General features: G+C 44.4%; 1 protein-coding gene across 1 annotated transcript in view; it reads left to right on the forward strand.

The window, feature by feature from the left end:
* The first annotated feature begins 482 nt into the window (after positions 1 to 482).
* The window catches only part of HS6ST3 (heparan sulfate 6-O-sulfotransferase 3), a 733,136-nt gene continuing 720,277 nt past the window's right edge, over positions 483 to 13,341 (forward strand). Inside the window, exon 1 of the mRNA XM_004023507.6 lies at positions 483 to 1,368. Coding sequence (XP_004023556.4) covers positions 656 to 1,368 — 713 coding nt within the window. The 5' untranslated portion in view covers positions 483 to 655. The remainder of the gene's footprint in view (positions 1,369 to 13,341) is intronic.

Below are 13,341 nucleotides of genomic sequence, written 5' to 3' on the forward strand. Positions count from 1 at the left end.
CCTCGCCCGGGGGAGGCGGCTCCGTACCGGCGCCTCGCCCGCAGCCGCTGCGGGGGGCTCCTCTGCAAACTTGCGGCGGGCGCACCTGGTGGCTCCCGCACCTGGTGATCCGAGGGCAAAGGCGCCTGGAGCGCGTGCGGCTCGCGGGGCCCGCGGGCGGCCGGGTCGGCGGGGCCGCGCCGCGCCTTCGCCCTTGGCCGGCGCCCTCGAGAGCCCCATGCAGTCCCCGCGCTCGCGGCCGCAGCTGCCCGGCTGCCTGGGGCAGGTCCGCGACCCGAGCCGCGCTCCCCAGCGCCTGAGCGCCGGCGGCGGGATGCCCTGCGCCGCCTGAGAGCGCGCGCCGCGCCCGGGGCGGGGAGCCGGGAGCCGGGCGCCGCCGAGAGCCGGGCGCCCCCGGGAGAGCAGGGCGCCCCACGCCGCCGCCGCAGCCGCGCGCCGGCGCCCGTCTCCCCGCTCGATCCACAGGCCCGGCTCTGCCAGCCCCGGAGCGCCGGAGTGCCGCGGGGCTGCCAGCCAGCAGCTCGCCCCGGCGTCAGGGGCATGGAGGAGCGGCGGGCTCGGAGCCGCGCCCCGGAGTCCCCGAAACTTCCGAGCTGCCGCGCGTCCGCGTCTCTGCCGCTGTCGCCGCGTAGCCTGCCGGCCTGAGAGCGGGACCATGGATGAAAGGTTCAACAAGTGGCTGCTGACGCCGGTGCTCACTCTCCTCTTCGTGGTCATCATGTACCAGTACGTGTCCCCCTCCTGCTCCAGCTCCTGCGCCAACTTCGGGGAGCAGCCCCGCGCCGGAGAAGCGGGCCAGCCGGCCGCCCCGAGTCCCGCCCGCCGGGCACAGGCGCCGCCCGAGGACTGGGAGCGGCGGCCCCAGCTGCCCCCGCCACCCCGGGGGCAGCCCGAGGGGTCTCGGGGGGCCGCGGCGCCAGAGGACGAGGACGAGGAGCCGGGGGACCCCGAGGACGAGGAGGAGGAGGCGGAGGAGGAGGAAGAGGAACCGGATCCCGAGGCCCCCGAGAACGGCTCCTTGCCCCGGTTCGTGCCGCGCTTCAACTTCACCCCGAAGGACCTGACCCGCTTCGTGGATTTCAACATCAAGGGGCGCGACGTGATCGTCTTCCTGCACATCCAGAAGACCGGGGGCACCACGTTCGGCCGGCACCTGGTGAAGAACATCCGGCTGGAGCAGCCGTGCAGCTGCAAAGCCGGCCAGAAGAAGTGCACCTGCCACCGGCCCGGCAAGAAGGAGACGTGGCTCTTCTCCCGCTTCTCCACCGGCTGGAGCTGCGGGCTGCACGCCGACTGGACGGAGCTCACCAACTGTGTGCCGGCCATCATGGAGAAGAAAGACTGTCCCCGCAACCACAGCCACACCAGGTACTGTCCCCCCGCCGCGTCGTCTCGCTTCCGGCCACCTTCCTTCCCCCTCCAGCCTACCCCGCCGCTGCCACCCCAGTCCCGACCACCCCCCAGCCCCGGGCGACCCCGCGCTCCCTCGGCGGCGCGGGGCGGGTGGTTCCCCAGTATCGTCCCGCGATGCGGGGAGAGGTTTTGGGAGAGGGAGAAGAAGCCTTTGGAAAGTGTCCTGGTGTTGAACTCGCTCCTCCCCTAGCCCCCCTCGCTCTCTCCCCCGCCCCAAAAGAGTCGAGAGCTGTCGTCGTCGGTGTGTGTGTGTGTGTGTGTGTGTGAGTGAGTGAGTGTGTGTGAGAGAAAGAGAGAGAGACCTTTCTTATGCCTAGCACGGTGTGACCTCTCTCTGCGCGTTGAACCCCTGGAATGGCCAGGAGGCCTGGGTTAGACCAGCGAGGTCGGATCTTGAACCTAAGTTCTGCGAGTGGAAACTCAAACCCGGTGAAAGGCAGAGGAAGCTGGACATAGAGACAGGGTAGGAGTTTTCCAGGCAGGGCAAAGCCGGAGACGAGTCTCATCCCTCTGTAAGTGGCTCCTTGGTGGCTGTTCTCAAGGGTCTTGCTGCCGCCTTGAAGACACCCGTTAGAATTTCTGCTCCACCTCCATAACCCTAATTCTGGAGATGGGCTTTGTTGCTGAGCAGCGCCAGTATTTGGACTCCTCCTGTTCTCAGCAATATTTCCACTCTCCCCCCCCCCCCCCCCCCCCCCCGCCCCAGACCAATCCATCAACTCATTCTGAAAGCATTTGTTAAAGCCTTCCTGTGTGCCTAGCAGTGTGCTCAATGCTACGTGCGTACAAAGATGTCAGAAACAAATCCCTAGCCTCCTCTCCCACCTCTGTCCCCACCCACTTTAAAATGGTAAGGCCGCTGAGAATTAGGAAAGTTTGAAATCTTAATAGCCAATGAAACTGCTTACCTTATTAACATCCTTGCAGAGAGGCACTGGGCTTGAGAATTTCAGTTTAATGTTCTTTCTGCCCATTGCAATTTGAAGATTAATCTGACATGCTTGCTCAAGGGACTAAAATATTAAAAGCTTGGAACACTGGTTTATTGAGGTTTTTATCTCAAAGGTTTCAAACAGTTTGGTGTAAGGAAATAGGAGTTTAAAAACTCAACCTCAATATGTTGATATCAGATAGCTTTTGCCTCTGACATTATGGAAAAGCTTCATTTACTGGAAGCTACCCAGATTCTGGAATTCACTACCACTGAAGCATCTAATTCTACTTCATTTCTCCAAGAATGAGCAAAATTTCATTATGGGATTTTTTACCCTGGCAGTTTTTCAAATACTTTCTCTCCTCCCTGCTCTTTTGCCTGTTTAATGGAAATTGCTTAGAATAAGAAACTGGTTGGACTTGGAATGAAAGCACAAGTCTCCTTCCTTAGCATATTTTAAGGACCTTTAACTTTTCAAGATTTCTAATTGTGTAGTGTTTTAGATCCTGCCGCTGTATTTTAGCTTGCAACAGTTTTTCAATTGATAATGACTGCCAAACTTCCTACCAAAGGAGGCTATTATTTCAGTGAGAGACAGTCTCTGCTGCATTTCATCACAAATTATACTTTTTGTATTTATACCTTTATGTAATAACTCCTGAATGACCCCAGAGAGTTTACTAGTGTGAATCCCAGCTTCCATTTCACTTAAACTAGAGACTAATTATCACATAGACCTAGCTAGTGATTCTTCAGTAGAGACAGGCATTATTTTCTATCAATGTTCCTAAAACCTTTAGTGAATAGATGAAGCTTTTGGAGCAGTTCGAGATTATGAAATTTAAGAATACTTGGATTTTTGCTTAGTGATAACATGCTGCTGCTACTGCAGATCCTGCACAGGTTACAGCAGCGAGGTCTTACTTCTTCTACAGGAAATACTCACTGTTTCATGGGCTTCCCTGGTGGCTCAGATGGTAGAGGAAATACTGTCTTTCTGCTGGGTAATGGAGGAGAATGCCACCTTGGCTATTTTAACATAGGGTTTCTATTGCACAGTCAAATGCTTGTCTTTGTTTAATGATAGATTCTTCTCTCTCAGAATCAGAAGTTTTCAGATAAACCTGCACTGGTTTGCTTGTTAAAAAAATGTCTAATAATGTTTTTTTTTAAAAGGGGGCACCACATTTATAATCCTTCTTCCTCTTCATCCTCACCCCCTCCCTCTCCCTTTTCCTGATGTTCTCAATTACTTTTCTCCTCTGGATGCTGTACGGAGGAATAGCTGTGATGCATGTAAAGGACCCTGCATCAAAAGCGATAGGGAAAAAGTTGAAGAGATGTTCAGCTGCATCTTCTTCACACAGAAGATCGAATTAGTTGTCTGTCATTAGAGTATCTGTGTACAGCGTTCTACAGTCAACTAGATTAGCCCGGATAATGGAGGGTACATTTCCACAATGCAAAATGGCAGATAATCTATTGCTACATAATGGGAACAAGGTTCTACTTCAAATAGGGCTGGCTCTGAGCAAAATCAAGAAGTAGATCATGTTGACTTCAGTGCCCTAGTCTCTTTGCTTTGGGTTCCTCCGCTGTACCCCTTCTCCATTGCTCACAGGGATCAACGTCCTTGTGGGTTGTGGAATACCTGTAAGAGTGAGGATTCTGGAGTCAGGTCATGTGGCTGTTATGCTTATTAGCTGTGTAAATTAGTAAGTTGCTCTTTCTGAGCCTCAGATTCTTCATCTTATATGTCGATAATAATTGGTACTTAACCTCTTGAGGTCTTATGAGAACTAAAAGAGCAAATGCGTGTAAAAGGCTTCACATAGTGTTGTCATAATATCTGTGCATAGTTTAATATGCTCATACATAGCACCCAATACTTGGTATGGAGATATATAGTAATATTTAGATATTAGTTGCTAATTTTAATAGCAGTATTTGCCCTAATCAAGGCTGTCTTCCACAAAAGCATGTGAGGTCATTTCCTCAAGCAGCCTGATGCAAATGGACCACCTTAATTTATAGAGATGCCATTTTATGATTATTTGTGTGGAGACAAAATCCTAAGTTCAAGACACTGATCAATAAATTGAAAATTATAAACATTTGGGCATCAGTCATTGCAGAGTGAGTGAAGAGTGAGTGAAAGTCCCTCAGTTGTGTCTGACTCTTTGCAACCTGTGGACTGTAGCCCACCAGGCTCCTCCGTCTATGGGATTCTCCAGGCAAGAATACTGGAGTGGGTTGCCATTTCCTTCTCCAGGGGATCTTCTAGACCCAGGAATCGAACCCAGGTCTCCTACATTGCAGCCAGACACTTTAACCTCTGAGCCACCAGGGAAGCTTTGGGGATGGGAAGGCACACCATGTAACTGAGTGGATTCTGTGGGTGACAGAGACAAACTGGAATGGTGAACAAGGAGCTGGGGGCAGCTGGGACCAAAGGCTGAAGCAGGGAGCCAGCTCTGGAAGGAGATTCTTGGAAGAGTGGAAGGAGCCATCCTGTGTGCTTTAAGGGGCCAGAACGGAGCAAGGCTCTGGGGCTGGCAGTTTGGGTCCAATGCAGAGGGCATTTCTGACCATAGAAATCGCTTAGAATAAGACAGGAAGGTAATAGGAAGATGGCTTGTCTAAATGACCTCTTTTATCATATTAGTGATCATTTCTTCCCTTTCTTTTTCTTTCTTTTCTCTATTATTTCTTTAGTAGGTTATTGTTTCTCATCTTTATGCTTCCTTCATTATCTCAGTATGTTTCCCATTTTTGTCTGCCTGCCTAAGTCTTTAGAAGACTCTTCATCACCTTTGGTGGAGTATGGGTAGGCTCCTAATATTTTATGGCTAAAAAAGACTGAAGAGATAATCTGGTTCCATAATTTGTGTGGCCAGTGGGTTATCTAATACTAAGGAGATGTGAAATACATCTAAGGTTTCCACAGGGAACTCATGTCTTCATTTTGATCATTTATATTCAATGTTTTGCCCACCGTTTCTTCTGTTCACTTTAACAAGTATAGTGGAGGGTGTCTTAGGCACCTACTATGTGCCAGGCCCTGTGATAGGTCTCAGAATATAGTTTGATCAAATAGTGTCAGCCCTATGAACTTAGGTGTTTAGGCAAGATAGACCTTGATCTTCTTCAGTAAGTGAGTATTGCTCTCATTCTTAAAATTATGATGGAAGGAGATTCCATCCATCCCTTTTGTAGGGTGGGATGACCACATTCTGTTGGTTCTGTTAGACTGCTTGCAAGGTAATGAATGTTGTCTTCAATAGGACCCTCTGTGTTGCAGATGATACACACTTGACTCAAACTCAGTTTGGACAAAGGGGAAAATCTGGCTTAATAACCAGAACGCAGGAAAGACAGAACAATCCTGTCTTTCATATTGGACCCTTTTCCACACCCCTTTTCATATTGGACTCATTATATCAAAATGGCTTATTCCACGAAATGAGTAAATGGCTGTTGAATCTAATACATCTAGGGCTAAGAGGAAAGCAAGTCTTCTCTGAGTTCCAATTGGAAACCTTGGGGAATTACTCTGATTAGTCCAGCTTGAAACTTATGACTATTCTTTCAGCCAATCAGTGTGGCCAGGGAGATGAGGTTCTCTGACCCATTCTATGTCACATGAATGGTGGTGGTGGTGGTGGTGGTGGTGGTGGTGGTGGTGGTGGTGACGGGGTGTGTGTGTGTGTTTGTGTGTGTATCACAAGAAGGGGAGCTAGCATAAATACAGCTTCTGGGAAGATCATTGGGTTCTGGATAGTCGTAATTGTGTCAGTTATGCTTGTAAATAAACGAGAAATAACCTTCAGATCACTTTTAAAATTTTTTTAAGAAAAATTTTGAGTCATGCTACATTTCCAGTTTATTTGCAGCATCTGGAAACCATGTCATAGGAGGAATAATTGAAGGAGCTGGTAATATTTAATATGGAGGTGGGAAAAATAGGAGAGACATAAGGATTGCTTTCAAATACTTAAAGAAGGAATATATGGAAGGTGTAGGAGATTTGTTCTGTGTTTTACCAAAGGATGAGATTAGGATAAGGAAGAGAGAAGTAAGAGGACAAGGATTTCAACTCAGAGTCAGAAAGAACTTCATAAAACATGTAACTGTCTACAAGAGAAGGAACTCTTTTGTGAAGTGGTGTGCTCCCCAGCAGTGAACATTTTAGCTAATTAACCACTGATGTTGGAAAGGAATTTCTTCCTAGGGAACGGCTTAGCCTGGGTGGCCTTTTATTTGAAGGTTCTGTGTTCTAAGCTGAGCTCAGAGCATCTTTTGCCTCTCCTTTCTTGCCTAGTACAGAGAAAACAAAACAGCCCCCATCACACACACAGAGGCACAAAAGGATTCTTAATGAACTAGTCAGTTCTTGAAGATTTGTAAACATTTCTACCAAGGAGACTTTTAGTAAAGCATGATTTGATGGTATAGACTATTTTACATATTCAGGGACAAAAGCAATAAATAGGTCCTGTGTACGAGGATGTCTGCTTTTTCATAATAAGTATGAAAAGGTAAGATGAGAAAATGTAACATAAGTTGGCACATAAAGCCATAACTGGCTTTGAAAGATCATCTGGTTATTGCTCTAAGTGTCTGTCTACAATGCGGGAGACCGGGGTTCGATCCCTGGGTCAGGAAGATCCACTGGAGAAGGAAATGGCAATCCACTCCAATACTATTGCCTGGAAAATCTCATGGACAGAGGAGCCTGGTAGGCTACAGTCCATGGGGTCGCAAAGAGTCGGACACGACTGAGCAACGTTCCTTCCTTCCTTCCTTCCTAAAATACACGGGAAGCAGCGGAGCTCTGTTTCAAAGGCTATCTAGAATATTATGGCCCATACTGCTTTCTAAGGGATAATCTTTTTGATGTCTCTTCTAATTAGAAATGTTGAACTGCAAAGAAGGTTAATTTTCACCATCAGGTTTGTGTGCAGTATAAAACCAAGGAGATAAGAGATTGTTCTGTCTGTATGCCATATCCATTTATATACTCATTACAGGGTCTCTTAAAGTATGGCTTCTGGTTCAAACCTCTGATATTTGCTATAAATCAGAAGGAAGTTGAATTAAACTCTTTCAGTTTGTTTCTTTTTTTGAGTTGTGAAGCTAGAACGGGAAATGGTAAATGCTAAGATATGGTTTATTCTTCTGTATTTTCCTTGCTGGTTACCTTGGGATTTTTGAAAGGGTTGAATTCAGAGAAATATAAATGTTTGTGTAATAATTGGAAGCTAAGTAAATTTAGCCACTAGCGACGTGGATTTGCCTAATCTTAGACTGTTATAGTATTATTCCCCAAAGCTAATTATTAACATCTCATTTTGACTAAGGACAATCAGAAGCTTATGCCATTTGAAAGTTATTTATGCTTGATAATGAATTAAACAGGTTTAATTGAGACTGGCAAATCCTAATGTGATTTTAAGAGTCATGAAATAAATTTTTGGGCCAAGGAATAGGTTTAGTATGAAAACAAGTAAATGGGGAACCCAAATTAATACTTTGTATTAATCAATTATCTTATTTTCGAATTTGTTAAATTATGGATATTATGGATAAATTCCTGTTGATTTTAATTGGCTAATAGAACTTCGTTTTAATTATAGCTAAGCATTTAAATATGTGTTGGGAAATGTACCAAATACTTGTTAACCTAGAGAGTGTTATTTGTTTGTATCTTCCTCTAGCAAATGCAGTTATTCAGTAAAACATATGTAAAGTTCCCAGCACAGAGACTGACCTATAGAAGTTCAATGTTAGCTAAACATATACTCTTATGTTCTAGATTACTTTAAAAAAGTGTCAGCATAACTTGACAAGACTTTGGTTCTTTGAAAGTTGGGATTATCAACCATTTGGCGTCCTGCCTCTCTTATTTTGTGTCATGCAAATTTGAACTGTTAATAGTTGCCTTTCATAATTAGCAAGATGTCAATTCCTCTTATTTGCCAGAAGAGTCGTCAAAGTAAGTATTCAGCCCAGGGCTTATTAGAACATTCTAGGAGGTCTCTCCCCTTAATATGCCACAGATCAGAAATTCATTTGGGTACAGACAGATGGTCTTGCCTCTTGGGAAGGTTAGCCTCATCGTTCATTCTCACTTTAGGAAAAGAATGTGCCGAAACCAAGAGCATGGGAACTCTGATGTGGGATGGGTGGAGAAGAAAAGTACCAATGATGTAGACGCTGAATTATTCCTGGATAAAGCCAGATGGTCGAGGTGGTTGCAGTTAAGGATAGTCATTTTGGAGAGTAATGGAAGGAGACCTTGGATTAGGAAAAAAGTCCTCAGCAGAAATTGGAGAAAATCTGTGGAAAATACATTAGCCCCTGAATATTCCTGAAAATCATGCTGATGCCCAGCTTGTAAATGCAATTAGGGTCATGTGTAGAGTAGGGGCTGTGAAGTCAAGTTAGCTCAATTTTAACCTGGTTCAACCACTTGCTGTCACATAATCCTGAGTAAGTCAGTTACCTGCTCTGGAAAATGGGAGAAATAATAATGATATTATCTCATGGTGAGTGCTAAGAATGCGTGTGGCATTCTTCAAACAGCCTGGCACAGAAAAAGTCTCTTTTTAAAAATTTTCTCATGGGTCTCAAACATCTGTGCTGTTCTGTGTGAAAATAAAATGATAGGTAAACCTGTATGTTGTGTTTTGAATCTGCAACTTTTCATCCTCAACGATGCAAAAATGAACTTGCAAGTTACGACGCAAGAGAAAAGCCATAAATGATAAAAGTAAGTGTTAATTCTCTGGATACCATGCGCATGCAACGGGCACTTAATTAATGCTGTCGATAGAGACTTTCGTTCTTTCTTTTCTTCAGCATATCATTTTATTTTTTTATGGGATATTGATGAAATAGCAACAAAAATGTTTAAACACATACGATTAAATTCATAAATGAAGCAATCCTGTGGTGAAATTGAATTAGTTGCCTGTGGGCACATAAATATTTGTAGTTCATTGCTATTGTTAATATAGTACCATGCTTTTATTGGTAAGTACTGGGTCATTTATTGTCAGAAGCTTGCCTTTAATACCATGTGTTCACGGTTGCCTCTGCATTCTAGTGTCTTTACAAACAAAGGAGGGTAGAAAAGCTAACCACCTTGATGGCCTCCATATCTATTTACTATGTTTTACAGAGTATTTCTTCCAAAGAATTCAAGATTATGGATCTAAGACTGTAAACCTGGATGGCAGCTTCTGTATTTTGTGTGCTCTAGTTAGGAACTTGCAGAATTGTATAGATTTACTTAAAAATGAAAACATAGACCCAGAAGAAAGAGTAACCATAACTTTAAACATAAGTATGTGGTAGCTTGGCCTGTGTGTGGAAATCTGCAGGTAGGACCCATATAACACAGTAAAGAACAAGGTGACATGTCAAGGAAGAGAGAACAGACAGTGATAACGCAGAGTGTAAATTAGAAGGATGCTGCAGAGGAGGGCGAGGAGAGGACAGAAGTAGTCAAGGCGAAGTTTGAAATCCTTAAAGAACTGAATCAGAAAGATGGTGATATTGAGAGTAGAGGTCAGAGATGCATCTTGTATGCAATGATTTGTCTCATTAGTACATTTACGGGGAGTATTAATAAGCGTCTATCTAAGAGGCCATCTGACTTGCAGCCTGGTGTATTTGAATGCTGCTGCTGCTCTTTTATTTACTTACACATTCTTTTTCTGTAACCGGTTGCTGTCTCAAACATGGGTAGCTATATTGTAGGTCCTGGCAGCACACAGAGGCACCCTTTCTGATTGCCAAGGGACTATTAACAGAGGTAGGGATTGAGTAATGGTACAAACATTGGACATAAGGTTTATTGTAAGTAATAACAAGGAAAGCAGTTAACCACCCTGGGCGTGAAGTAGCAGAGCTGGGCAGGCAGTGTCAACACTCGATGTCTACAGGTGTCTTACAAGAAGAGCTACAGTCTCAGTGGTAGGAATGGCTGCCTGCCGGCACATGGAGCTGAGGCAGAGAGGAGGGGGTGGGGAGGAAATACCTTCTTTCCTTCCCCTCCCACCTGTCCTCCCATTGTCTTCCAGTGGCTGGATTTACCTGGCAGCTAAAGGACATGTGCGATTCTCATTCCACATGCTTCACTGAGGTAGAGAAGGGTGGAGAATGGATTTGGGGTTGCAGAGGTAGCAGATATGAACATGGAGAATAACTTGTACAGTGGCTTAAAATAGCTGGAAGTGTCTTCCGATTCATTTTATGAATGCCCCGTTCAATCCTACACATGAGACTGAGAACAAGTACCCTTTCCTTTAGAACCTGTAGCACATGTTTTCTATAGGGACCGTTAGTTTCCTACCCCAAAAATGGTGGAAGAGACAAAGAAAGCTCAGCAATGGAGCTGTCACCATAACAAGTGACTTTTCACTGAGTAATAAAAACCATTCTGGATTCGGGTGTTTTGTCCCCTTGGTGCCCCAGAATTGACTGGCAATCATGACATATTTGAGCAGTTAGGTCTGTATTTTGATACAGATCCAGATAATATACATTTTAAATTATATCTCTGTGTGGTACTTTATACATTTGAAGTTACATAACAATACTGGTTAAGACACTACAAAATAATTTGCTGAACTGGCTCCATTTTATGAGATGAGATGCTTTTTCTGCTGCTTAGATTTTCTTCTAAGAACATTAAGCACATTAAAAATAATATTAATGTGGCTTTAAGTCTCTGAAGGTAACAGGTGAGGGAGGAAAAAAATTATATCACACTTGAAACTATTCTAACGTTTTCAGTTTTAATTTTAAAAGGCTTTTGAAACACTATTTCCATCTTTATTTGAGGGGGATAGGATATGCTTAGGGCTTTCCTGGTGGCTCAGCGGTAAAGAATCCACCTGCTAAGCAGGAGGCATGGGTTCGATTTCTAGGTTGGGAAGATCCTTTGGAGAAGGAAATTGAAACCCACTCCAGTATTCTTGCTTGAGAAAACCCATGGACAGAAGAGCCTGGTAAGTACAGTCCATGGGGTTGCAAAGAGTCAGACATGATTTGGTGACTAAACAATAGCAACAAGGATGTACTTGAAAATATATATTCATGAAACTCTGTTTTAAAACAGTATGAACCTGGAATCTCCTGATATTAGATATGGGCTTCCCTGGTAGCTCAGTTGGTAAAGAAGCCACCTGCAATGCAGGAGACCCTGGTTTGATACCTGGGTTGGAAAGATCTGCTGGAGAAGGGTTAGGCTACCCACTCCAGTATTCTTGGGCTTCTGTGGTAGCTCAGCTGGTAAAGAATCTGCCTGCAATGTGGAAGACTTGGGTTCAATCCCTGGGTTGGGAAAATCCCCTGGAGAAGGGAATGGCTACTGAAAAATAGTGAAATGAAGTTGGTATCTGAGAAAACTCAGTAAAGATAAAGAAAAAGAAACCATCAGCTCCCTGCTTGAGTTTACAGAGTCATAACGCCATGAGCAAAATGCTGTTCAACGTTTGAACTTGTAGATGACAAAAGCCATTTTGGCGCAATGTCTGTACCTAGTGCATGGACTGGGATTGGTGTTGAGTTCATGTTTCTGATCTGTAGGGTGGATTTTGTGTTGCTGGGAGCACCATCTGCTGTGAGGAACACACCAACCTCCATCCTCTTTCACGGCCCTTCTTATGCACAATACATTCTTGTCGTTCTCTGGGACAGCATTTTATGACAAGGTTAGAGTCAGCAACACTCTGTAAACGCAAGGGTCATCTTCAGGCCCGTACGTCTGTATGAAAGTGACTTGCCCTGAAAAAATGGGCTTAGGGTGTTGTTTTCTGCTGGCTTTGAAAGCCATTAGTAGTAAGGAACCTGCACACTGTTCAACTGGATTTAAGTCTAGTCAACTGAAGGATTCTGGGAGAAGTTTCAGAGAAATTTTTCTTCTGCACATAGCTTCACTAAATTTATCATTGTGCCTTCCATATAAGATGAAAGAGGTAGATTAATGGATTGCTCTGTTTCTAATATTTCTATTTATAAACATGCTATTAATACCTTTCTTGATAAATTAATATCAAAAGCATTGTGTATAAAAACATCCGGCAACATGAAGGAACTTAGCGACGTTGGAAGTGTCAAATTTATTACCTGACGCATTTTCAGTCTGGAAATATTTGTCAACTATCCTGATCCATTCTTTGTCTTTTAAATTCATACTTAAGCCTACAGTCCACTATGGTAGATAAATTTCTTTGCTTTGAAAGTTTTATTCTCCTAGTTCCTTATGTGTGCTATAAGGAATAATTAATGTAATGAAAAAATCAATATTGTGTATAAATTATTTAGGCTTTGCTATCATTGTAATTTTCTCTTCAACACCTATTGATCAGAAACAATTCATTTGTTAATTTCTTCCTAATAAGATATTCATTGTATTAGGTCTGTAGTAGTGCTGTTCCTGCACTTTTGCAAATAAGTCATGAATTACTAATGATACATGGGACAGGTTAACTTGCTAGTGAGTGCTGTGAGGTGGAAAACAGTCGAGGGCAGTCATTTGAGACGCTGTCCTAGAGAAACTCTGTGTAGCCAGACAACTGCTGATAGCTAAATGAGCAGACTCTTGCGAGACATTCATCTGTACTTCCAAACTTAATGTGAACCTATTTTTTTTTTCCAGGTAAAGAAAGCCCTTAGCATTGGCTGATTCTGTCTCAACAGCATTTTCTAGATCCAGTAAAACCAAGAGGCAAAGAACATCAGTTGTGAAGCCCAGATTTGGGTTTAGGCCCTGATTCTATCCACCAAGGCTTTCCTGGTGGCTCAGCCTTAACGAATATGCCTGCCAATGCAGGAGAAACAAGATACACGGGTTCTATCCTTGGGTCAGTAAGATCTCCTGGAGAAGAAAATGGCAAACCTCTCCAGTACTCTTACCTGGAAAGTTCCATGAACAGAGGAACCATGGGGTAGCAAAGAGTGGGACATGACTGAGCAACTGAACA

This window comes from Ovis aries, chromosome 10 (genome assembly GCF_016772045.2).
Source record: "Ovis aries strain OAR_USU_Benz2616 breed Rambouillet chromosome 10, ARS-UI_Ramb_v3.0, whole genome shotgun sequence".
Classification (NCBI taxonomy): domain Eukaryota; kingdom Metazoa; phylum Chordata; class Mammalia; order Artiodactyla; family Bovidae; genus Ovis; species Ovis aries.